The 26,546-nt window shown below is 35.7% G+C and overlaps 2 protein-coding genes across 4 annotated transcripts; one reads left to right on the top strand and one right to left on the bottom strand.

The window, feature by feature from the left end:
- The first annotated feature begins 63 nt into the window (after window positions 1–63).
- On the top strand, window positions 64–15,221 carry LOC134537668 (uncharacterized). Its single transcript, XM_063378355.1, has 3 exons — window positions 64–314; window positions 2,861–4,528; window positions 6,387–15,221. Exons 2-3 carry the CDS (start codon window positions 2,967–2,969, stop codon window positions 8,506–8,508), a joined length of 3,684 nt encoding a protein of 1,227 aa, XP_063234425.1. The 5' UTR covers window positions 64–314; window positions 2,861–2,966; the 3' UTR covers window positions 8,509–15,221.
- Window positions 15,166–25,635, bottom strand: LOC134537669 (uncharacterized). 3 transcript variants are annotated; one of them, XM_063378358.1, is made up of 3 exons: window positions 25,307–25,464; window positions 20,660–21,085; window positions 15,166–15,451 (listed from the first exon to the last, which is right to left on the bottom strand). In XM_063378358.1, the coding sequence occupies exons 1-3, from the start codon at window positions 25,317–25,319 to the stop codon at window positions 15,417–15,419; spliced, it is 474 nt and encodes a 157-aa protein (XP_063234428.1). In that variant the 5' UTR covers window positions 25,320–25,464; the 3' UTR covers window positions 15,166–15,416. The 3 variants fall into 3 exon arrangements, with proteins under 3 accessions (XP_063234428.1, XP_063234426.1, XP_063234427.1); XM_063378356.1 differs by lacking the exon at window positions 15,166–15,451 and adding an exon at window positions 17,562–19,400 and having other exon boundaries at window positions 25,307–25,635; XM_063378357.1 differs by lacking the exon at window positions 15,166–15,451 and adding an exon at window positions 17,562–19,367.
- Window positions 25,636–26,546: the final 911 nt, after the last annotated feature.

Here is a 26,546-nt window from a genome sequence, read left to right as displayed (position 1 = left end):
TACCGAATCACGGCCTTGTACCGAATAGACCCGAACATGGCGCTACGGTACTGCCAATCTTGAAACGAACAATTTTTACATCAGCCAGTATTTTAATTTGCGTTTATACTGATTTTGCTTTTCTACTCTTAGTACTGGGTTGACTTTGCAATTTTGCAATAAGTTTTTTATTACGATGTTGGTTGTTATGTTTCTCCGTTTTGTTTATTTTATGACAGCTGTAAAGAATGCTGGCTACAAAGGAAGTAAACATTCTTTAATGTGCTTAAATACAGCTTTAGGGTTATGTTAATTCTGTACAAGGACAATTACTGGTACGTTAGATACTATCCGATGCATGAGCTTTACTTGTGCTCTTGTTTACAGACTTAACGGGTTGAAATTGTTTTTGTATTGCGACCAATGTGAACAAGTAGATGTTTTTTTTATAAAATACATTTCTGTAGCTCTGCATGTATGTATGCTGATATTACCATATTGTAGTTGTAATAAATTATTTCAATCCATTCCATAAACTTGGTTTTTTGTGTATTTATTTTATTATTGTTAAGAATAAAGGCACTGAAGAATTTACCGATGTAACTATAACCCATGATGTTCATAAGTGCCATAAAGCCACTGGTACAATGAGCTGATGCATCTGCCGACTGCAGTGTTGATCTGCAATGTTCCCATGCCACAATGGAACTGCTGGTCCCTACCCTAAGTAGATGGCCTTAGATTGTATATATAATGTATGTGAATGTAAATAAGTGTTTTTTAAATGGTTGGAAATATTCTTACAGAGGGGCTTTTATGTAAAGTAAAAATTAAAATCTGAAAATACCTTTTTTGAACACTGGAAACATTCCTTTATTAACCCTGAAAACAGTGTTTCTATATTCCTTTTGGTTTCTGAGAAATCATCGTTAATTGTTTTCATTATAATACCAGTGCACTAAAGCACCAATGCAATTTTTTGCCTACCAGTGGCTTTATGGCACTGATGAACACCATGGGTTGTTTACATCTGTAAATTCTTCAATTTCTTTATCCATAACAATAAAATTTTAAAAAAACGAAAACCCAAGTTTATAGAAACGGATTGATATAATTTATTACAACTACAATATGGTAATATTGGTCCATTTCTAGAGTAGCAGCTTTCCCGTAGTTAAAATAATAAAATTTGAAAAGGATTTTTTTTCTAAAATTCAGATGTACCTCTGTGCAGTCCTAAAACAGTGTTTGAAATTTCCAACTAGATTCTGAGAAACTCACGTTTATAGGTGAAGAGGTGTATGCTATAGAGTGAAACAACCACCACCATGTTCTGCTTTAATAATGTGGCCAACGAGAGATTGCCCTGTAGGTAGTTGCCGCCATACTGTTTTCTTGATACTACCTGCAACTTGATCATGTGGTTCTGCAGAGATCCTTAGGATTACAGCGTAGCCAAGACTTTTCTAAAAGAGAGGAATGTTTAATGTCAGTTGTTACAGTTGGGGTCAAGACTGTTTTCCACTCTAATTGTGCCTAATTAGAGTGGAAAACCATTTAGTATCATATAATCCCTTTTATTGAGTATCAGAGTATTAATACTCCTATTCATCCTGTTCTGCTTAAGAATAAAATATCAATGATTATCAACTTATTTTATTTAATTCTATGTATTTACAAATCTATTTTGTCAAAAAATGATAAAACTTTACACTAATATAATATTCATGAAATTGGATACTCTTACTTAACAAGCATTATTGTCAATAAACAAAAAAAAAAATAACATTAAGGGTCTTTAAAAGAAATCTCATGCATATACTTGTTTACACCCGTATATTCAGTTGGAGAAATTTACCTTGTTAGTACCGGGCAATACTCCTTAAATAAACTGAATGTTTATATTAAACAAGTACTGCGAGTGTTTTCTCGTTCTGATTCGGAGTATAGGACATTATTGTAGCAACTTGTAATATTTCAGGCGTTCCATGGTGACTCGAGGGACCGAAGAACACTGCAGACCCTTATTTCATTTGCTGGAGAGTTTGGTGGTGTGAAGAGTTCAGTCACCTTACCATGTATAATGTCAAAAATACCAGGCAAATTTGCTTGAATGTGCTCAGTGTATTTCAGACATAGAGATGTCAGTAGTAAAATGATTCATTTTGGAAACTTTTCTGGAAAAATACAAACACATATTATGTAACAATCCATACCTCCCAGCTAGCTCAAAAGTGGTCTAGATTGCATGTACCTACATAAAACACTTGAGGAATTTGTTGGGATCGAAAATACTGTTTAAACTCATTCAAAATAAGGTCTGAATTTAAAATTTATGCTTGATCGTACACTGAAAAGTGTGGGATAAGTATAGTGAGAGTTCCATATGTGGCCCTTTACAGTGATTAAAAAATTTCATTTTTGTTAAACACATTTGAGATTCATAAGAAAATTTTTTTAGGCTTGATTGACCTTCTGTTAAATTTTGTGGGGACTTTGATGTCATTCGAAACTCAATAGACACATTGGTGTGGTTCCGGACCACTCAGCGATCGCCAAGGCTGTCTGCAGTTTAATTCCAGAAAATCCAAACATAGGTTATTTTTGCAGTTTCCCCCATCTGCGTTCCATCTCTGCTTCGTCTCATATATCATGTTGCCTCAAGCAATGACTGCCACCTAAGGGCTCCACTTCAACCACTGTTGTGCTTGCATACCCAATCTCCTCCAATAGGGATGCACAAATTTGCCGTAAGATAGCTATATGTGTACTTATTTAACTGTTTTTTTCGAGTATGTGGATCATTGAATTAATAAAGTGGAGACTCATGGATCAGCTGAGAGTTACTGGTGATTCTAATATAAAAATATTTTCTTTCCAGGTTGCGTTTCTTGCAAGAACTTGAAAAGTTTTGCAACATAGAGAAATGATGTGAGCTGTTATTCGTATTGGTAGTCAATACTTCCAAACAAGTTTTCGCATGGAAAATGATGGCTGCTTGCAGCAAGTTATGTATACCGAGCATTGGGCCAGACTTGCCATTGCAAGACAAATTTTCAATCAGTCCGAAGGAAACTGTTGATGAGAACGATGATGACGATGATGATGCTGATTCTGATTTCTCTGTTTTGAACGCCACACATTTTATGAGCACACCTTTTTGCGGAGAACACGGATTAGTTGTGAAAAATAAGAAAAACTCAGAAATACAGAATTTAGCAATGCCCCCACAAAATTTATGTAAAAAAACATTACCTGATCTTGAACAGCTTACTTTCCCCCCAAACCTCCACGAAACAGAACTGAAGTTGATATCTAAAGAATTTAAATGTGAAGGAGAAAATAGTGAAAAAATAAAAAAAAGTTCAGTTCAGGATGTGAAGGAAAATGAAGCAGACCTTATTAATGCAAAAGATTTGAAAAATGTGCTTAAAAAGTATGTATGCGAGCAGTGTAAATATACTTGTAAGTGTAAAACTGATTTGTTGGAACATTTGAAAAAACACGTGAATCAAAAAGCAGTTGTCGGCCGCACAAAAAAGCGCAAAGATAAGCCGAACGACAAGAAGGCTTTAGCGTGCAAGATATGCGGTAAAAAATACAAGAAGAGCGGGAGTTTGGCGAAGCACGAGCTGGAGCACGAAGGCAGAGGGCAGTTCAAGTGCAGGTTTTGCGGCGAGGTGTTCCTGTCGGACGCGGAGAGGGTGAAGCACCGGGAGAAGCACCACGAGAAGCACTGGAAGTGCCCCACGTGCCACCACACCTTCGCCACGGAGGAGAAGCTGCAGACGCACGTCCGCTGGCACGAGAACAAGGAGCTGGAGGTGTACGTGTGCAACGTGTGCTCCAAAGAGTTCAAGCTGAAGGTGAACCTGAAGATCCACGTGGAGAGCAAGTGCGGCACGGACCCCCAGCACGTGTGCAAGGTGTGCGGGAAGGCGTTCATGACGCGCGGGACGCTCATCACCCACACGCTGCTGCACACGGGCGAGAAGACCTTCCTGTGCCGCTTCTGCGGCAAGAGCTTCCGCCTGAAGGTGGAGATGCAGCGGCACGAGCGCTCGCACACGGGGGAGAAGCCCTTCGTGTGCAAGGTGTGCGGCAAGGCCTTCGCCCACCGGGAGTCCCTCGTCACCCACAACACGCTGCACACGGGCATCCGACCCTACATGTGCGAGACTTGCGGGGGCACCTTCTCCTGCATCGGGAACCTCATCAAGCACAAGAAGACGCACCGCAACACTTGCGGCACGGCCACGCCCAAGGCGAGCCACGGCGGTGGTTCTTCTGCGAGGGTCGCGGCCAAGAAGGCCGGTGCGGGGGCCCCCGCCGTCCCCACGAAGTCTGACCCGAGCTCGCAGTCCACGCCGGGACAGAGGAGCGTTGCGAACATCGGCATACCCGCCCCATCTTGTTACAACTTCAAACAGCCCAGTTTTGAAGAAAATGTGGAATGGGTACCCCAGCAGCCATTTTTCAACAACCATGCTCAGAATGAAAGGTTTTATCCTTCCATGGATTCACACATCATAGACAAAGCCTTTAAAAGGTAAGCTAAAACTAATTTTGTATTGTTTTATATTTTAGTATTAATAGTTGCTATGCCTGTTTTAATCATGAGCGGTAATAAAATATTTTTAATTGGGCATGTTAATTTACATACTGTAATTTAAGTAGGCTCTACCGCAGTACAGGGAATTTTACACCTGAAAGATTCTTCCTTTTATGGATATTTCTTTTCATATTTAATTTGCTCAGAAAATTAGGGTGGTAATAGTTAAATTTATTTGTTTAGATATTTAATTTTTTTTATTAAAAGTAAAAATTTATAATTTTGATAAGGTTTGCTACTACTAGGCTAGAAAATAAGAAATTGTATAAATTATAATATATAGTATGCTTCCTGTGACTGTTATGGCACGGGTGTCAGCTTAAAGCGTAGTATTCTAAATTATTTTGCTTTTAATGTTTAATGTTTTTGCTCTTGATTTTAAATAAATTCATAATATAAACCTGTCATTCCTTGTCAGATCAGTACAGATTAATGTAGATTAATTTAAATTAAACCTGGCCATCTTAGATTTCATGATTTTTTGTTTATAGTTTACCTGCATGAAATAAATTTTTTTTTTTTTTTAGATTTTTTAAGTGAGTTTTTTTTTCAATTGATGTACAAAATAAAAAAAATTGCATGTTCCTGATCTAGAAAAAAAAATTATAATTCAGGAACAGTTGAAGTTAGAAAGCTCAACTTTGTCTCATTTTAAAGCTTTTTTAATGGACTTCCATAAGACATACAACTCTGTAGGGGTTGCTTCACTAAAAAAAATACCATAAAATATTATGAAAAATTCCCAAAAATTGGTTAAAATGGGACCAGTTTGAACGTTTTCTAGCATCAACCGTTCCCGAGTGACAAATATTTTTCTAGATCAGAAACATGCAAAATTTGGGTTGATTTGTAAATTAATTAAAAAAAAAAAAGCTCACCTAAAAGATCTAAAAGAATTTTCATTTCATGCAGGTAAACTATATACAATAAATAATTTAAATCTAAGAGTGTCAGATAGAATGTGTGTGCTGATTTAACGTGGAATCACTCAAACATATTTAAATGTAATATTCAGATATGGCATATGACAGAAAATTAATCTGGAGTCATAGCAATTTTTTTGAAACAGGATTTGTTTTGTTACAGTTAATTAAGGACTTTGTATGTGCTGCCATAGTTTCTTTAAGACATACTCCAAAGTAATATTTAAAGTTCCTGAAAATTGAACTAATAGTTGCTTGCCCATTAGTACAGTGAAAGGTATTTAAACCTGTATGTTCTTGACCATGGATATATGATTATTAAACGTCAATTCAGTTTTATGAGGAATACAAAAACAATCAATATACAGTAAAGATGTTTTAATAAGTTGCTCTATTGAAATAAGAAGTACCTACAGATTAGCATTACTGTATATAAAATTCCCATATTCAGATCTCCTCCTCAAAAAAATCATCATAGAAATGTACCAGTAAAATGTGAAATGTTACCCAGTTAAAAACAGGAAACAATGTTTGTACTGAATTGAAAACAAACGGTAACTGAAAACTCTGAATGAGCTGAAAACAGCAGCAGCGCAATAATGCAGCCAGAATCAACCGCAGAATACAGGAATAAAGACCTTTCACTGCAGTTGTTTGTTTGGTTGAAATTTGCCTGTAATATTAAAACAAATGTGTTTGAAGTATCAGCAAAATATGTAAACCCAGAAAGATCTGAAAGTAGTAAAAGCAACATTTGAGAGAGAGAAAAAAAATTGTAAGTAATGCAGGAACTAGTGTCTTGTCTCATAAGAATATCGGACGGACTTGGTGGAAACTACCAACTTTTTGTGGTTATCAATTTTTTTTTCCAGCTCTCACATTTATTGGGGAAGCGGGAACGGCATCATGGGAGTTCCGCAGGAAAGCATGCAACACTCGTTTGGGATCTACAACCCCGCCAGGAACAGCAGGCATGGCATGTTGCAGCCACACATATTGTACGCCAGCTCGGGTGAAGAACCCATTCTGTCGCACCGGCCCGTCGACACCTTCCTGCACAATCTCGACAGCAACAAAGTGTCGTCATGTCACAGGCTTCAGAACCTGGAGAGCGAGAAGCTGATGTACAGTAATTACAGGCATTACAACTGGGATAACGGCAGCAGTATGTGCGATTTCAAACAAGAGGGTGCTTCGCTTCAGAGAGACAGGAACAGAGTCCTTCAGCACCAGTTAAATCATAACGGTCAACAGATGCACCCAACTCGTGATTGTAATGGCATTAATGTCCCCTCTCAGTCTGTCGTAGACAATCATCATTCTTATCAGTTTGTTGGCGAAAACAGGCAGCAAAGTTGTGCTGGTCCAATGATTGGAGGAAATGAATCAGCTTCTAGTTTCATTTCAGATTATGTTGGAAGGCAAAATCCGTATGTAGCTACCAGCGTAGGTTTTGGTGGAAGTAATGCTCTTCCTGTTCAAACACATGCTAAACATGAAGACAAATCAGAATATCACCAAGAAGTACCTAACCCTGGGGGGAATGCCATCAATAACATTGAAAGGCAAGTATTGGACAAAAATAATCCAAGTGGTCAATACAGAAAGAACTTTAGTGATGTAAACCACACGTTAGTGAAATCTGGGTGTCTTCATGAGGTTAACAATAGTTTTAGTAATAGAGATGTTACAAGTTGTATTAATGAGAAAATAGCAAGTGTTGGTAGTGCTGAAGTGTTAGTTGAGTGTAATAAGGTCAAGAGCAAAAACACAATTGACACGTGTGAAGCAAATGAAAGTGCAGAGGTTCGGTCTGGAAGGGAGAGAAAACAAAAATGCCCCATAAAATGTGATCTTCGGGTAACAAAGTACATGAAGGAAGATACTCTTTCTCGCGATAGTCTAAACAACTCCGACGATAGTAGGTTAGACGAGTTCGTCGGTCCAGCGGATGTTGCTGGGAAAGACGAGAACATGTCAAATATTACATGCAATGCTCTTGTTTCTTGTTCTCACTGCAGTTTGGAATTCCCTGATGAAACGTCTTTGTTAAACCACGTTTTAATTCATAGCAAGCAAGACATCAAAGATGAAAATAACGATTCGGAAGATGAAAATGATTCGGATGACGAAAAACCTCTCCTTCAGCGTTTTAATCAGTTTTTGCTGGAAAAAAAAATTAGCATTCTCAACAGCGAAAAAAAATTTGTCTGTAACGTCTGCAAAAAAGGATTCGGCGTGGAATCTCACCTGAAACGCCACTTGAAAACGCACGCGTCGAACCCCGAGGTGCCCTCTTGCAGCTTCTGTGGCAAGCGGTACCTGAACAAGGCCTGCCTGCTGAAGCACGAGGCGCAGCACACGAGCGCGGTGTCGCTCAGCTGCAAGGAGTGCGACGAGCGCTTCGACTCGAGGGCCGCGTACAAGAAGCACCGACTGTCGCACCCCGAGGGCCAGCACCCGTGCGCCTCGTGCCAGCGCACCTTCCGCAGCGCCGCCAACCTCGGGAGCCACGTGGCCCGCAAGCACGCGGGCGGCGGTGGGGCGCCGGAGATGTTCGCCTGCCAGCTGTGCGGCAAGCAGTTCAAGCAGAAGGGCAACCTGAAGGTGCACGTGGACAGCCGCTGCGGCTCGGAGCCGCGCCACGTGTGCAAGGTGTGCGGGAAGGCGTTCATGAGCGTGGGCTCGCTCACGACGCACTTCCTCCTCCACACGGGCGAGAAGACCTTCCTGTGCCGCTTCTGCGGCAAGAGCTTCCGCCTGAAGGTGGAGATGCAGCGGCACGAGCGCTCGCACACGGGGGAGAAGCCCTTCGTGTGCAAGGTGTGCGGCAAGGCGTTCGCCCACCGGGAGTCCCTCGTCACCCACAACACCATCCACACTGGCATCAAGCCCTACATGTGCGAGGCCTGTGGGTGCACCTTCTCCTGCATCGGGAATCTCATCAAGCACAAGCAGACTCACAACAAGAGATGCCAGAATTCTGAAAAATGAGTTAGCCTAGTGTTATACACATGACAGAGTTAAAATATTTTACAGAACACACACACACATATATATCCATCGAATTTTCAACTTATGGTTTTACTAAAAATAGTGGGCCCTATATAGGCCAGTAGCGTTAAACTTCCAATTCGGAAATAATTCCTGCAAAAGGTTTTTTTGTTTAAATGGCTTCATTTGTGACCCAATATGACTCTCCTATGTTTTCCCCCTCGGGGGAGTTGTGGAAAAGTGGTGGGGGGTGAAAATGTATCCCCAAAAGGGGTGTTTTTACGGTTTTTTGCTTTTATCTCCCACACTAAACAAAATATTTGAAAAGTACATTTCATAAGAGTTATAGAGCATTAATCTCTGCGTTGAATGGTACCAAGAACAATTTTTTTGGACAATTCGTTACCAAACTACAGCAGCTGAAAGTTTGACCAATTTTCAATATCAGTGTAAATGGTTGGTTTTAATTACAGGTTTTAGACGGTGTCTTATTCAAAAATTAAAAATTAGCCAATTGGCCCAAATGTTAACATTAATTACAATGGTTGTTTTAACTTCAGGTACAGAATTTGGTCACAAACAGGATAACAGTAATATACTATACAAAATTAGTATATTTATATTAACATGAAAATGACCTCGGGAGCAATGTGCCTCTTCATTCTGCAGAGCCGCTCTGCAGATTTGATGCTTTTGGTACGCAGGTCTTCGGGGTAGCCATCAAAAACCACAGTGGTAGCTTTTCTATTGTAGTGGCGTTTCAAGTTATCAACATACTGGTTGATAATACATTGAAAGGCATCGCCATTCTTCCATACCACTCGGTGTAATAAAAATCCTCCATCAATGACGTGAGCCGCTCCATCGAGGTTAACTTCTCCTACAGGATCAAAAAAGTCATAAAGTACAGACTTAGGTGCCTTCCTCATTCCAACCTCATTGAATAGAGACAGGGGATATGATGCCAGCTCGTATTGGAAGAATTCCCTTAGCTCTTCATCAGATTTCTTGAGGAGTGCGATACAGTGAAATATTGTCTCAGGATTGACTGGTACATCCTCCCCATGAATGGTAAACTTTGACTTGAAACCTTGAATGTTCATGACGCGATTCTTTCTGACAAACTTGATTTGGTCAAAGTTTTGTCCCACCAAGGTAAAAATTGACGAATTCCCAATTTCAAAGGCTCTGTGACAGTTTATTGATTCATCTCCCATGACACCTGTACTGATGGACATCATGAAGTCGCTTGCTGGAAAAGGATCGCGAGATTGAAACCACTCCACAAACTTCTGTACATCTCCATTATCACGCTGGACTCTAGCATCTCTGGCATCAACATACTGCTCTGAGGTGGTGAATGAAACCCTGCTAAAATCCTCGACCTGTTGTGCCACTGTTGTAACTATTGGCATGGTGATTGCCCATCTGCTGAGAGTACTATCTGAAACACCACGACCATGACTAAGCCCTCCACTACTTTTTAATGAGCGCATGAGGGTCTGCTCAATGGTCATGCCAGACCAAATCCCACTCCAAAATTTATCAGATCTTCTGATTGTAAACTATCCATTCAGCACAAGCCTCTTATACTCTTTTTGAGAAAGTTTCTCTTGTAGGTCCATCATGTCTTGCAGATAGAGCTGCGCTGACTTAGCATACAAAAAATGCCCACTTGCATGGAAATAGGGCAACATCTTCACAGTACTCAGATGCAGCTCCCAGTCACCAGTCCTCTGCCTGTATGAACTGCTTCATGAGGGTGGTCATTTTGAAGTAGAGCACCCATAACTTGGCAGTGGGACCATTATCCTCCATTTCTTCGAGTTTCTCAGTGGACAGCTGCTTCAAATATTCGTGATCAAGTTCTTCCAAGGGAGTCTGAATGGGAAGGTTCTTCTGAGTCCTCATTACCCCTCATTTTCGTAAGGATGACATTTGCAAGAGCCAAATTGCAGAGAGTATGTGCATGAACTGCCCTTGAATAAGCACGCCCAGCCATCATAATTTCTGTTGATGCTTGGGCATAAGCAATGCTGAATAGCTCTTGCAGCCCACTTCCATTCATGATGTAGCCTATGGTTCCCAGGTACGACTTTAAAAGATGAAAACCCCCCAACCGTACAATGACTATGTTCAACTCAGAATCGGGAGTGGAAGATGCCACTATCTCACGTGCCTTTAGATAGAGAGGCTGGTCAAATGTGACAAAACAGACATTTTGGTCGAGGATCTTGCATTTTTCAACTGCTGAGAGAAGTGAAGTATAGATGGTGTCATAGTTACTGGGAGGTGCATTTATGAATGGAAGGAAAACCGCGAGTGATTTTGAGTAGGGTTTTGAGGACATGAGCTGCTCCATAAAACCATTCCAACCTGGGAGTTCATATCCTTTCCATTTTCCCACAATACAGTCTCACATGTCTGAAAGCGAGTACGCATTCCATCACCTCGTTTCTTACTGCACTCAACCAACGTTCTGATTCCTCTTGCTTTCACAGTCACAGCCTCACCCTTCTCTATTGTCACTTCACACACAGCACACGTATCCGTCATATTGTATCGGGCAGAAACATGTTTATCATATAACTGCAGGTAACTTTTTTTTTTGCTAGTTTTGCTTGCATTTGCGTGGTTTGATACCTTACCTGCGCTCTGTGGGCGCAGTTACGCTGCGTCCGAGGCGTAGTTGCTTGAGGCGCCGTGTGATGTCTCTGCATGTCGGGCGCCCTTTAGTGCTAGTGTTAAGGTCGAGTTGTGAGCAGGGATTTTTATTTCGGCGGTTGATACAGTGTAAGAATCTTTTGTTTGGCAGTTAGTGCCGTGACTGTTGTTAGATTGTTACAAATCGAATTCATGCCTTTATGTGTTTGCTTTAAGTGTAGTTGAAACCAACCATTTCTGCTATTGTTGAAAACTTGTCCAACGTTAACCTGCTGTAGTTTGGTAACGCGTTGGCCGAAAAATTCGCTTTTGATACCATTTGACACAAAATTTAATTCTTAAAAAATGTTATGTAAAATAACTGTTTGATAAACAGGTTAATTTGAAGAAATTTAAGAAAAACTGATATTAAAATGAAAATTATTCGTAAAATTAAGAAATTTATATGACTTTCACCTTTTGTAGTTTAGCAATGGGTGGTCCAAAAAATTTTTTTCCTGGTTTTATTTTACACAGATTTTAATGCTCTACAACTTTTATAAAAGGTACTTTTCAACATTTTGTTAAGTGAGATACAAGTGAAAAACTGCAAAAGTATTCCTTTTGGGGGTACATTTTCACCCCCCACCATTTTTCCACAACTCTCCCGGGGGGGAAAACTTAGGAGAGTCATGTTGGGCCATAAATGAAACCATTGACGCAAAAAAACCTTTTGTAGGAATTATTTCCGAATCGGGTGATTTTTGTGTTTAACGCTACTGGCCTAATATTATTTCCTGATACACAGTGATGGCTGCTGGGACTAAGAAACTTGTGATTTTTTTCTTTTAGTATTTATGATTTTTATAATTTTTACAAGTAGTAGTTTCTTATTCATGATATATAATAGTGTGAAATCTTGCAAGGGTGTATTTTTTTATTAATTTTATTGTCACATGATTAATTTTATTAGTATATAGAACCATGCAATATAGAAACTTAAAGGTAGAATATTAAGTACTTGTTGCAATTGTATAATGCTTGTGAAGCCAAAGGAAAACAGAAAAAATCATATTTGTCATATTTTAATTTGCAGGTGTGAAAGCTAAGCCGATTTAATATCAAAAATTGTGATGAATATTTAGTTTTATTGAGTAATCAAAGTTGTTTTGATTTTTTTTGTTAGTATATAACACAACATAGAAACTAACATTAATTGCAAAACGTAGAATAGATGCACTAGATATAAAGAAATCTGAAAAAAAGTAGAGATAAAAATGTATTTATTTCTGCCAGTTAGCTCTAAACTTTTAACTGTAATTAAACCTTCAAGAAAATAAGTATAGAATACCTAAGTTTGCATAGTACACACAAATCTTTTCAGATGTGTGGAACCGAGAAGTTAAAAAAACTACTGCTTAAAAGATGGCAAAATATATTTATGCAGTTATAGTTCTAGACTCTTTTTTTATGGGTAAGCAAGTAAAAGTGAATAGTCTGATCATGTACTAGAACTTCATTTGTATTGTCTCCTCTTTTTTTTAAGGTGGACATTTTAAAGTGTAAACATCTTAGCTCCCAGTATATGGCATTTAGTAGGAGTAATTTCGTTAATGGAATGCAAACCGAATGGACTGGGAAATATGTTCCTAAATAGGTGCTGCCATCTGTGGAAGTCTTAGAAATCTCTAAAAGAGGGGATATTTGTGCCAAACTAAACTTTATAATAGTTCAACATTACTTGAATACTCAATGTTATAATTTATAGTCATAAAAATAAATAATGACAACTTAAAAAATACACATTACAAGTTTGATAATCCTTAGTTAGCTTTGAAATAGAGAATTTCTGCCGCGTTCGTAATGCTGTAGAAAACCAATAAAATGTTAAATATCTTGACTCCGTCTTTCTTCCAACACATTTTCCTGTCTAATAAATTGTAGGTATTTTTAAAGTTACAATTATATCTTGTTATGACTATTCAAGTACCTATACAAAATGTATTCCAGGTTAGTTTCACTACCGTAAAGTTTACTTTGGCACATCAATACGCTTAGTACATCCCCCAACGTTTGCAAAAGTTCATTTATGTGTGTGCATGTTGCCACACATGGGTCCGCCATTTTGATGACTTCGGCTCGTGGCTACAGCAGTTTCTGCTTGCATGCTCTTTGGACTTTCAAACTGTCAAATTTCCTTTGTGAAATGCATGCTTATTTAATTTCATTTCTGGTGCATACTAGAATTTCACCCTCAACACGCCTTAAGAAGTATAACCTCAAAAACTTAATTCCAGTCTAGGTGGGAAGGTCACAGGTTCAGCGTTGAGGCACTTACATGTGATGGGTTCAGTACCTTTGTTGTTTGACTTGCCCTGAGAAAAGAGTAGTAGTACTATCTCGTTAAACAGAATTATAGTTAGGTTTTACCAATTTTTGCCTAAAATGAATAGGTACTTTTCGTATACTTATCACGCTCAGCATTATTTTAAAGAATTCTACGTTAAATTTTGTGTCCAAGTTTGGTAACATAGGTTAATTTGAGAACACGTCAATTTGCTCGTTACCAATGTTAGATGTTTACACATCACGGACAAGTACTGAAAGTCCCTCTCACTTTATTTTTAATGAATTAGTAGAGTTATGCAAAGATATTAGTAAACATATTAAATTAATACTTTCACTCCCTCTAGATCTTGTGCCATTTCATAATTATTGGCAATAATTATTATTTTGTAAGAACAATTTGTATTCTTAAAGCAGTCAGATGCAGTTGATATGTATGGAACATTTCTCCTTAATGTGCATTTAAATAATTGAAACCTTCCAAGTATTCAAAAATGCCCCAACTTAATGTTAAAATTAATTGCAAGAATTTTTTTTCAAATGTTCTATATTGGCTGTCACATTTTTTTTTTTTTTACCGTAAACTAGTCTTCACTTTACAGTGTAAACAGCATGAAAACAAACTGAAACAGAATTTACAAAAAGAAGGTTGGGTTGTTTTGTCACATGGTCATACACAGAGGCTCACAGCACTGGTTATAGTGGGCTAAGAGCTACTTCAGCACTCACATGAGTGGTAGTTTTTTGGAATGGAGTTGTCAACCCTTACCACATGAGCAGACACACAATAGTTAGTAGGCCTTAGTGACATCCGGAACTTCATTTTCAATGTGTTGGTATCAGCTATGTTAATGATGGTTTCAAAAATGTTTACCTTGACATGTCTGTCGTGGTGTGTCATTCTCAATGCTGCCCACTGGGGTTTGGTTTTATCAGTATTTACAACACCAACATTTACTTAATTTTTTATTCTATTAAGGAACTATTTTAAAAAAAAATCTTTTGAATGTATAAGTGAAAACGTTATAGCATTATTGACCTCAACATGTTAGTCTCAACCTTTTTTTTTTTGTGACAGCAACAATAATTTTACCTTGACACATTGAAAAACTAAATTTTAAAATAATGTTGACTAATTGCTGTGTTGCACAGCCTTAGGTAGTTCATAATTTTTTTCCCCCCTGATATTAAAGAAGTTATTTGTAGATATACCTTTACCCTTGCATGTCTTGAAATTGTACAATTTGTTGCAAGTGGCAAAAAAGTTAAAAAGCCTGGTTGGACATGTAAAATTATTTTATCACAGGCTTGGATTCTGGGAGTGTAGCCTTGAAGTGCTAGAAATTAATAAAATCTCTACTTACAGCAAATATTTTCAGGGTTGATTTTAAGCTGAAAGTTTTTTTTTCTGTTGAGAGAGACCATTAAATTTTTGATTATAGTGACAAATGCATGCATGCAAAAATTACAGTGGAAAAGCTAAATGATTTTAAAATAAAAATTGTGTATCAGATTCAAGAAAATAAAAGTGTCCATTATATTATGTGCATAATTAATTTTTGGAAGTTAAACTGCATTTTGTCATGGCAAAAATCAGTAAAATGTAATAATTATGTGGCTTTTGTATCAGAGTATACACTCTTGTAAACACAAATTAATTTGATAATGTTGGTAGGAGAGAATGTTTTTAATTCTATTTTATTTATGAAGTACATACATTTGCACTGTTGGTTGAGCATCACAGCAATATAAGAATGCTACAAATGCAGTCCACCAAGTATTTTTTACATATTTATTTTGATTTATTTTTACATTGCATTTTTTTGATGCGTATAAAAGCAAAAGTTTTTGGTTTTAATGTGTGGTTTGTTCGAAAATGCACGGTGTTCTCTTTAAGGCAAGGTTATCTTGATTATTGCCTACAACAGTATTATTTCAACCATTTTGGTGTATCCTGCAAAAGAAAGACTGTGAGTTAAAGACATTATAGAACTGAATATTTTCTGTGAGCTACTTCTTTATAAGTGTAAATATGCTCCATTGACAATATTATGTTACAATTTTTCTGTATTAAATACATTGTGGATGAAATGTTATTTGTAGATGTAAAGAAATCAATGTTAAAATTAAATGTCCTATTTTGTATATTTTTATTTATAATTTATAGTCGTAGAAATACACGAATAATTCATTTTTGGAAATTTTATAATTATTAATTAGTAACTGCAAATATTTGACTGTAAATTTCATCTGCCTTAATGGAGCGAAACATTTTCAAAACTTATGTGCCACTGTGCCAGTTCAACTTTAAATTTCAAGTTATTTAGTTTCATTTCATTAAGTTGTTCATTCAATTAATAATTTAATATATTAAATATTTTTATTATTTTTATTTATTTTTTATTTATTTGTAATTTGTCACATGCCCACCAACAGTCGTAGACTTTAGTGGTGGGCACTACATGCAATAACAGGAACACATTTATCACTACCAGTGTATGGACTCCCACCTCCGTCGGTACCATAGGAGGAAAACATCTACAGATGGCCAGCAAACGAGAGCAAGAGTACCACACACTAGCAGTGATAATAACAAAACAGACAAAACACTAACAAAGGTAAAAGAACCATAACACATAACACAAAATATATAGGTAAAATCATATCATTCAGTGTTAAGAGAACAGTTGAAGGAAAAATAATATATATATGACAGACATAAATCAGAATTTATAATCAAACACTGTTGGAATTCAAATATAGATTATTGTAGTTTGTTATAGGTCTATAAATAATATCATTATTAGTATGAAGAGTACACAGAGTAGAGCGTAAGCGGGAATTGAATTGAGGAATTCTTAAGGCAGTATTGTCAAGAAGATAAGGACATCTGAATTTATGAATGTAACAATTATAAACAAAAAGGGCATCATGATAGGCCCTACAGTCTACCAGGGGTGTCCAAGTGAGGCGTGGGAGGTTCCTTGTAATAATTAAATCTATAACTTTATTTTGAATACTTTCAATTTTTTCAGTATCTGTTAAGTTGATGCCATTCCAGATAACAGAACCATATTCTAATTTTGATCTTATAAGTGCCATATTAAATGTTTACTGGTAAGTTTTATGGAGGCAGGGCCGTTCATCTCATCTGACTAAAATAAAATGGCTAAAACACTTATAAATTATGATAAAGTGACGTGATTTTATTGTGTTAGCCTGGTTCCATAAAAGAATGAGGGAACTGTTACAAAGCCACCCCGACACAGCTAAAGCAAAGTTTTGTATATTGTAAGCCTTTGAGACATAAGGATGCATGGCTTGTTTCCATGAACAGGACATTTGCCCTTATGCTCCTGAGCTTTTGAATTTACCGTATTTACCCACAGAAAGGGTCCCCCCCCCCCCCCCCCCCCGTCATATGGTACACACATATTCAACCACACAGTTTAATATTTTTTTAACCCAAAATTCGCACATGGGCAGCAGAAAATTTTTTACACCAAAAATCGGCATAAAATATGTGACCCATACACGGGTAAAAACGGTACAGTATTTTGCATGTTATCAAGTCTAACAAGAGAAAAAAAACACTGTTTATTTAACTTTTCATCCCCCACGATTTTAAGAATTAACTTTTCACATTGTTCATTCCTGAAAATGTATTTCTAAATTCATAACAATTTCTCAGCTGGTAAACATTTTCATCGAACAGTATTATGTTCTTTGACATAATACACAACTGCACATTTAATTTCAACAAGCTGCCTAAAATCAGCACAACTAACATTCTAAAAATAAATTTTACAGATGGATCACAAACCATACCTATGGATACAGTGCACAGTACGTACCTACTTTTCCATGGCAGAAGAAAGCACTCTATGCCTCAGAAACGCTTTCTATCAGAGTTAACACAAAATAATTTCCCAATTAAAAGCTTACTACAGAAAATGATAATACATACTAACAAACTTTAACTTGTCTTTTTGATTTCTATAATATGTTTGGTTTTTATACACTAAAAATCATGGAATTTGAATAAATGCAAACAAGCAACAAGCTGAAATAAATACAATCATTTATTGCTTTCATTTATATCAAAATACAATCAATCACATCATTCTGGGTTAGTGATGTGTTACTGGATCTATAATGTTGCACGCTATTTAAAATTTAATTTATAAAATCTGTTAATTCTATCTTTGTTTGGATTTCAATGAAACACAAATGTGACATAATCATGAGATAGACAGTATTTAAGCACCAAAAGTGTCACAAAGCTAACAGAAAGTAGTTCTTGTATCAATCAAATCTCACTCTAATCGCAACTTTTGTTTTTGAGATACCGTGAAGTCCTGCTATCCAAACTAAATGGTGCAGAGACCTGTTCGGATTACCATATTTTCAGATATGATTCGAATTATTGTTATAATGCAACAACTACTGGTAAAATATTACATCTCTATAAGCATTTAGTTATCACGTAACACAGCCTATAGCATTTTTACAAGTACAAAATCACTTAAAATGTTGATAATTGGGTCATGCCATCAAGAATTATTTTTAAAATACAAATAGTTCAAGTTTTCACCCTAACTCGTTCGGATTAGTGAGACTCCACTGTATTTCCAATGTACATACAGGTGCATACCAACTGCTCAGAAGTCGTATGCTGGGCAGAACTGGTGAATTTCCTAGCTCAGGTATTAAGTACCTATGTGTTGACACACTTTTTGTATCCTTGTTAATTTTTGACAGTTTCATGATATTACAGTTCCAAAGTGTTCACTGTATGAATTGTTAAAAAGTTATAAATGATATCATATTCACAGTTATCAACAACTCTGAAAAATGTGTAAACTCCCTTGCTAATGAGTAAGAAGTTTCAGAATAAACTATTACGATATTGAATTATGAGAACGCAAGAGTCCAAATTTGTTTTCAGAGCAAGTGGCTACTAGTCAGCACTTGCTGCAAGGCAGGATTTTAGGACCAAAAAGCATTTAGGAGTACTTACAGTAGTGTTGTCGAAAGCCAAAGAAAATTAACCTCAAAGATGAAATTTACTGTTTGGGCAATTTTTAGAGGATGTGAAAGAATCTACACTGAAGAAAAGCTCGGAAGAATTAACCCTGAAAAATAGTATCTCTTGGTCAACTGAACACCAAGACAATTTTTTATTACATCCGTGTTAGCAGAGATTTTGCTTATCTGAGATTGCCGCGGTTCACATCAACTCAGTGAATCAAAACTATTGTATTTCACAGAGTGCTTGGAAGTTAATTGTTTTATAGTTAATCTTACGGTAGCAAACAAAGACACAATGTCAAAACATCTTCCTCTGAAATTAATCTTGATTGTAAGTTTGGTCAAATAGGCCTGCCACAAAGTTTTACATGGATATCTATCTCATCATGAGTCCATTCGACTGAATTTCTTTTTCATACGAAAATTCTGAACACTGCAACCTTCTGAATTTCATGTTAATTCTGCGAGTTGTTTTTCAGCTGCTTTATTCCTACGACTGACAAACTTGTTTCCTAGGATGTAAAACCGCAACTGCTTTTGCGCCCACTCTGTGCCTGCTGAGTCGATACCGATTCGGGGGCAAGACACTACATGCTGAAGTTCTATTCTTTCCCCTGCCCCATCTTCCTCGATCCACATGCCATCCCACCTACACAAGTCTTTTGTATTGCTGTTCTCCTTCCCAATGTCGAAGCTGATGCACAGCTTGGCTGGTCCGTTGCACACTTCAGTGTCTTTGAGCTCTTTTGCGCAACAATCATTCATAGCACTGCCATCCTGCTTTTTCTTCCTTTTCGTTCTTCTCAGGTGGCGCATTTGCTCCAGACCTTCGAGTGGTTCTACAGAACGAAGCAGAACACACGAACCTGGTTCTGAAAACATTCAGCCATAAGCCCTACTTGAGGACTGTATATCAAAAAAAGTAGTTATGTCTTCATAGATATACAACTGATTTAATAAATAAAACTTAGTTAACTGCACCAATAGTCATCATGCTAAGAATAATTAAAAAAAAAAAAATCACCTACCTACCCTTATAGATGCATTAGTGCTTTTTATGTGTTTGTATCAACCACTTTTAGATAAAGACAAATTATTTTAGTATATCTCTAATTTTTAAAAAAATTATTTTGAGCCAGTAGTCATGCTAATTAGGTATTGTATTTACCAGTGCTAGTCACATTTTTTGCCAGTAGTCGTCATGCGTGATTTCGGCACCTATAGATTGCAATCAGGGTTTGTAATTATAATTTAGTACCATTCATGTTTAACTGAAACTTTAAAAGGGAATTTTACCAAATTTTACAAACATAGTTAATACATCATAATGTAATGTACATTTTAGTGATTGCCGATTTTACATTTTAAAAATAACTAACATGACTAGTGTTCATCAGGCATGACAAGAACTAGTGATTTATGGTATTAAGTGATCCAGTGCTCATCACCCCCCTTTGTTTATATCTTGGTTTATTATCATTAGACTTAATGTGCCAGATATCATGCTTAACATATCTGAAAAGCATACAAACACAAGACATTCTCCTGAAAGAAACACAGATACAATTAATTTAAAAAAAAGTAATTACTTACCTTCTTAACACAAACCAGCAGCAGTATATTTCACTTCTTAGAGTATGGTACGTGACTTTTTAGATGCGGGAATCCCCCTTCTGTAAGTGGGTGCGTACTGAAAATCTTTATGTTGACAAACCCAATGACTCTTGCTCTGAAATTGAATACTTTTGAGTTTTGACTAATTTTAATATGTTTGACTCACGAGAATTTGCATTAATGCACTTAAAATAATTTTTATCTTTTCATAAGTGACGACTACTGGTGCAATGACGACTACCGGTACACTTACCTCAATCATTATTTTACTAACTTAGGGAATATTACATTGATATAAAACGACTTAAATTTCTAAATATTTCTACGATATTGAAGTAAAAAAAATAATTCTGTAAAACTGTTTATCAAAGACCATAGCCATGTTTGCGATCAATCGCAGAAACATATATAATGCTTTACGAAGCTTAATGAACAGGGGTGATTCGATGGACAGCTTAAATGTTTCCGGATGGATTTGCAACGCACCTCACAGTGGTGATCATCTGGGGGAACTCACCCAAGCTCGAGATGTTGAAGCAGTGGTACATCCCGTACGTGAAGTAGACGTACGCCGTGCCGGGCTTCATGTACATGGGCTTGTTCCTCTCCGTGACCTTGCCCCCGTGCGAGTGCGAAGCTTTGTCTTCGCCCCCGAGGTAGCACTCGGTCTCCACGATCCTGCCTTTAAGCACGGCGCCGCCGTCCAGCCTGCGTGCCAGGACCTTCCCCAGCAGCCTCCTGGCGAGGACCTGGCACGGCACGCTGTAGAAGTCGTCCCCGAGCCGCTCCGCGGGCGGGCTGGTCGTGTCCGCGTGTAGCCTCGGCCTCTTGCTGCTGCTTGCGCTTTCATCGTGTTCAATACAGCTTTCAGGATTCCTTCGCGATGACGTCCTCAGTTGGCAACTTGATGCACTCGTGTTGAAGTAAATACTTGTAGTGAGACCTAGAACAAAGAAAATACAGATCAAAATATTAAAGAACAAATATACATATCCTAACAATAATTTGTATATATTATGTTTAATGTTGCTAGTTATAGAATACGTATAGCTTACTGCCTTCAAGAAACCGTAAAAACAGGACTAATATTATACTTCCATGTGTACATATAAAAACTTAAAATACTTAAAAAAATATTTAACTAACATATATTTGTTGTAAATACCAATGTTGATTTGTATGTTTGGTAAACAGGTAGAGTAACTTTTTACAATTTTATATTACTTATAATATGCAAAAATGTTACTGATTTATAATTCGATACTTAATTTTCAATTTTTTTTTTGTATACAATTCATAATTTTGCCTAAATTGTTTTTAGTTTTTTTAATGTGAAGTTTTTTTTGTTCTCTGAACACTAAGTAATTTACAGCTATTAAATTTGACTAAACATATAGTTTGTAGCTTTACCTATGTGGGGTAGAGTGGAAGTAATTTTTATTTAATTTATTTTTTGTGGAAATAAAACCTTAATTTTAAAAATTATGGTAGTTTAAAATTTTTTAAAATGGTAAAATTTCAAAAGTATAAACATGATAAAAATATGAAATTTTCCACTAATTTACACTATGTCACATTTTACAGCATATGATACAAATAGTGGCCTCAACTTTAATATATATATATATATATATATATATATATATATATATATATATATATATATATATATATATATATATTTTTTTTTTTTTTTTGTAAACTTTACGTTATCACATTTATCCAGCGAGGAAACATAATAAGCAACATTTTGGTACCCAGATTACATGATTACTTGTGCTCTCATTACTTTTATTGTATTGTATCAAAAAAAAATTATTTAAAAAAGAATAACTTTCTTCTTCATATATACAAATAATTCTGCAGTAGCTTGATTGTTTGCTACAAGGGGATACATTTTTCCCCTATTCTAAGAAATTTGAGAGTTAAGAATGTGGGATTTCTTGTTTGTAAAAGTTTTTTTCTACATCTCAGTGTTTCCAATTATAGCCCCTCTCATTTAATAAAAATTTTTGACCTAAAATATGCATTGAGCTGACATTCAGTGACTGTCTCACGGCTGCAAAATTTAACATTCAATGTCTGAGATTCATCACATATAAAAAAGTGTAGGTACACATAATGATAAGTTATATTAAGGGCAAGCACAAATGATCTGTACACATCTTAAAAATCATGAAAACAAAACGGTGCAGTAGAGAATCTCTGGGAGATTTTTTTTTTGCAGCTAGTGCATGTAATTACTCCTACCGCATAGCAGAAATGTCGGTGCATGCTTCAGTTAGCGAAAAGGAAATCAAAATGTTTTGGAATGTGGATTCTGCACACATTTTAAAGGTAAACCATCCAGCCAGGCATCTATTTATGCCTGGTAGAAGATGTTTGAAGAGAGAGGGTGTATTTGCAAAGACAAGACATATGGTCAGCAATCTGTTCTCATGGAAGATGTGGACCGTATTTGAACATAATTTTTTGCTTAGTCCCTAGAAATCAACTAAGCGAGGGAGTGATATGAACTGCAGATACCCCAAAATTTTGCGTGTGAAACCATACAGACTCCAGTTGATCCAGGCACTCAAAAAAGTTGATTACGAGACATGGTTAGGAATTCTGCTCTAAGTTGCTTATAAGAATTGACAACAAAAATCACTTATGACATTAGTTTTTTTTTGTAACGAGTAACATATCCCACTCGAATGGCAACGTCAATAAGCAAAATGTGCAATTCTGGAGAACAGAAGTAAAAATACGTCACTGCAGCACTGTTAATGTGCCTTCAGATTTAACACTAGAGAGTGCTGTTTCGTAAGATCAAGTGTGTGTGCATGTTAGTGAAAGAGGGATGCTCTTGAGTTACTCTGTGTAGATAAGTCTGTGATTAATATTGGCAAGTAATCAAAACCATTATAAATATGTAAATTACATACAACAATTTAATGATTGAAATAACTTATAGATATGTTGTAAACATATATTTAAATTATTTTAATCATATTTTATTAAATAATTTTATGCCTCAAATGTTTAGTCTAAAGATATAACCATTACTTGCAAAAATTATAGTCATTAATAGCAATGGTTCTTTCAAAAAAATCCAATTGTAATTTCCTCAACGAAAATAAAAAAATCAGAAATAATTTTAAAAAAAATTATATTTCTTTAGGTGTTATGAAAAAAAAATTATGAGAGTGAATTTTTACAATGCTATAGCACAATGCACAAAAATTTTCAAAGGGTGAAAAAAGACTACATATTTAAAAACAAAGGCAACATACAAATAAAAATTATCTATGTGGTTTTAAATCATATACTTTAGTGATTGATATTGAATAATGGTCTATATAATTAAAAATTATTTAGTTATTGTAAATATTAGATATAGAAATAGTGTTTGTAAACCTTGTTGAGTGTATTTATGTAAGTGATGTTATGTTTGTGTGTAGCCTATATAATTGATTTCCATTATAAATTATTACTTTTGTTGTTTAATAAATACTTAAAATTAATAAATTAGAATAATCATTCAGCATATATACAGATTTTCATTAATAATTAAAATTTACTAAATAAAATAATTATTTTATACACATAATATTGAATAGGTACTGAGTAATTATTTGAACCTTTTAATTTGATTGAATTTTTCTTTACCAACAATATTTATAATATTTGTACAGTCCTTTTATATTTTTATTTCTAATAATTATTTGCATGAAAATTTAAAGTTAGTTATTTTTTTACTATGCCAAAAGCTTTTATCACAAATTTTTCCAGTTCATAGATTTCTTTATTAATAATTAAGGTAAATATGTATTGTACGGATTAGCGCCAAAAAAAATCGTACAAATATGAAATAACTTTCATTATATGCTATCTTACGTCCTCTTTTCAGAACCGCCTGCGGAGATAAAAAATTCCAAATACTTTTGGAGATATGGCCGTTCTTATTTTGCTATACCAGACGTGTGTAATAATTTGACCGTCGCCATTTTATATTTTGCCGTGTGCGCGTGAATGTCTAAATAACATAAATTTTCCATTAGGTAAGGTTAGTTACATTATAAATACTTCAAAATAAACAGAAATTAAAAATAATATCAATTTATTTTACATGTTGTATAGTTTTAAGTATTTATAATGTAACTGACCTGACCTAACAAAATGGGACAAAGGTAGATTAGGTCAGGTCAGCTACATTATAAATACTTTGAAACTGAACAGACATTAAAAATAATAAAATTAATTTTATTGGTTGTTTAGTTTTAAAGTATTTATAATGTAGCTGACCTGACCTAACAAACCGGGAAAAAGGATGAACAGAATAAACTCACGTAAGTTTCTTTTTACATGATGTATTCGTTTACGTGAGAGTCCTTAAGATCCACATAAAGTTCTGCCATTCCCGATTACACCCGAATATTCACCTTCGGCCAACCTCGGGATTTATTTATTTTTGCGCAGGAAAAATTAATTGAAATATTAAAAGTGGTCGGATAGGTTAGCTACATTAAAACACTTTAAAACCATTTGGATGGTTAGTTAGGTTAGTATAGCTACATTAAAATAAACAGAGAAATATTAATAAATAAACCCGAGGTTGGCCGAAGGTGAATTGTTCGGGTGTAATCGGGAATGGCAGAACTCTATGTGCATCTTAGGTTTCTCCGTTCGGGAACATCGCAAAAAAAAAAAAATGATACTTGTAAACAAGCAACCGTTATCGCCGCACGAGTGCACAGGATGAAAATTAAAAAATTCGATATCTCCAAAAGTATTTGGAATTTCTTATCTCAGCCGGGTTTAATGAAAAGAGGAAGTTTAAGAGCACAGAATAAAGGTATTTTCGGATTTTTAAATTTTTTTTAAAAAAAAATCGCCAAAAAATGAAGATTAAAAAATTCGATATCTCCTAAAGTAATTGGAATTTTTTATCTCCGCAGGCGGTTCTGAAGAGAGTACGTAAGATAGCATATAATGAAAGTTATTTCATATTTGTACGATTTTTTTTGGCGCTAATCCGTTTAATACATATTTACCATAATTTTAACTAGGAACCACCTGAGAATAATACACTCACGTATTTATTTAACTTAAATTTTATTTTTGGTAGAACTTTGTTTAGAATCAGTCAAATGTTTAATAATAACAAACAATAAAAACGTACCTTTTGCAGCCATTTTTGAACAGAATGATTAAAAGTCAAATGAGGGGGTTAAATCAGGAACACATGACTGGAACGTTTATAAAATTATAAACAAATTAATAAAAATAGATTATCAATCACAACTACATTCTTGTTTATAAACAACATGCAGACGCCGTTTCAGGTGTTTTCCGATACTGTTTGAGAGCACTGAATGTCCTACTGCTCAAATTTAAGTTAAGTGTAGTACTACAGAAACAAGAACTATTAATTTTATAGCAATATTAGTGACTGAAAAAAATAGAATTCTTGGGTAGTATATCTGAACTGATATCACATCAAAACAGTCTGACAGCCACCACCACCGACGAGTCGATTGTCACCCGCGTGGTAATCGACCCAGCTTTGTAACTGTATCATCAGCTAAATGTAACTTATGTAACCGAGAAATCATAGACAATGTTTTCATTGCATTAATTATATGTTTATTAATAATAACTTTTGGATCTTGAATTATTTCTTCTGCACATGACATGTTTACACGGAAACCAGGCCAGGGTGGCCAGTCCCGGATCCATGATTTTTCCTAACTGGAGCAGAAACCAGCGTTTTGAGGTAAATTATTTAAAAAAAAAAAAACTCACAAATATTTAGTGGGTGGGATTTTTTGTGACCGGGAGAATAAGAACCCTTCAATACATTTGCACTCTTTAGTACCTATTAGATAATAATGTTCTTTTTGTGTAACATAAAATCAAATATAGGAAACATACAATCAGTAAAGACAACAGACAAGCAAGACAGTACAAATTTCTTCAATCTTTAGATCCCAGCAATTTTCTCTTTCTAATTTTGCTACAGTTTTACACAGCATGCCAGATAGATGTTCCTGACTCACGGTTGAATGCAGATAGATTTTAATTATTTTCAGTTTGCTGAAGCTTCTCTCACAGCTTACAGATGTCGTCGGTAATGTGCAGTATATCCTTTAAGCTAGGTATACTAAAATCAGGAAACACTTATTGCAAGTAATGCTTACACAGATGTTGTAACATGTTGAATGTACTTGATTTCTCATTAATTTAGGTTACTAGCTTTTTGATTGCGGCAAGTTCCTGGTAAAAATCAACTACATTCAACTCTATTGAATATTTATGTGCTAACTCGGCTCCATTTTTCTGCATATTCTTAGTCGACATATTAAAAAATGCTTGCCCACTGAGGAAGGCGAAATTTTCATGTAGACTCTTAGAGCTCTCTA

The sequence above is a fragment of the Bacillus rossius genome, chromosome 12 (assembly GCF_032445375.1).
Source record: "Bacillus rossius redtenbacheri isolate Brsri chromosome 12, Brsri_v3, whole genome shotgun sequence".
Classification (NCBI taxonomy): Eukaryota; Metazoa; Arthropoda; class Insecta; order Phasmatodea; family Bacillidae; genus Bacillus; species Bacillus rossius.
This window is presented reverse-complemented; position numbering and strand designations above follow the sequence as displayed.

Bases quoted from the DNA above. Each gene is read 5' to 3' on its own strand.
- LOC134537668 (XM_063378355.1), top strand. From the start codon at position 2,967: ATGATGGCTGCTTGCAGCAAGTTATGTATACCGAGCATTGGGCCAGAC. The intron at 4,529-6,386 runs GTAAGCTAAAAC...TTTTTTTTCCAG, and splicing joins ATAGACAAAGCCTTTAAAAG to CTCTCACATTTATTGGGGAA.
- LOC134537669 (XM_063378356.1), bottom strand. The intron at 19,401-20,659 runs GTGAGTTCCCCC...GAATGTTTTCAG, and splicing joins CTTCAACATCTCGAGCTTGG to AACCAGGTTCGTGTGTTCTG.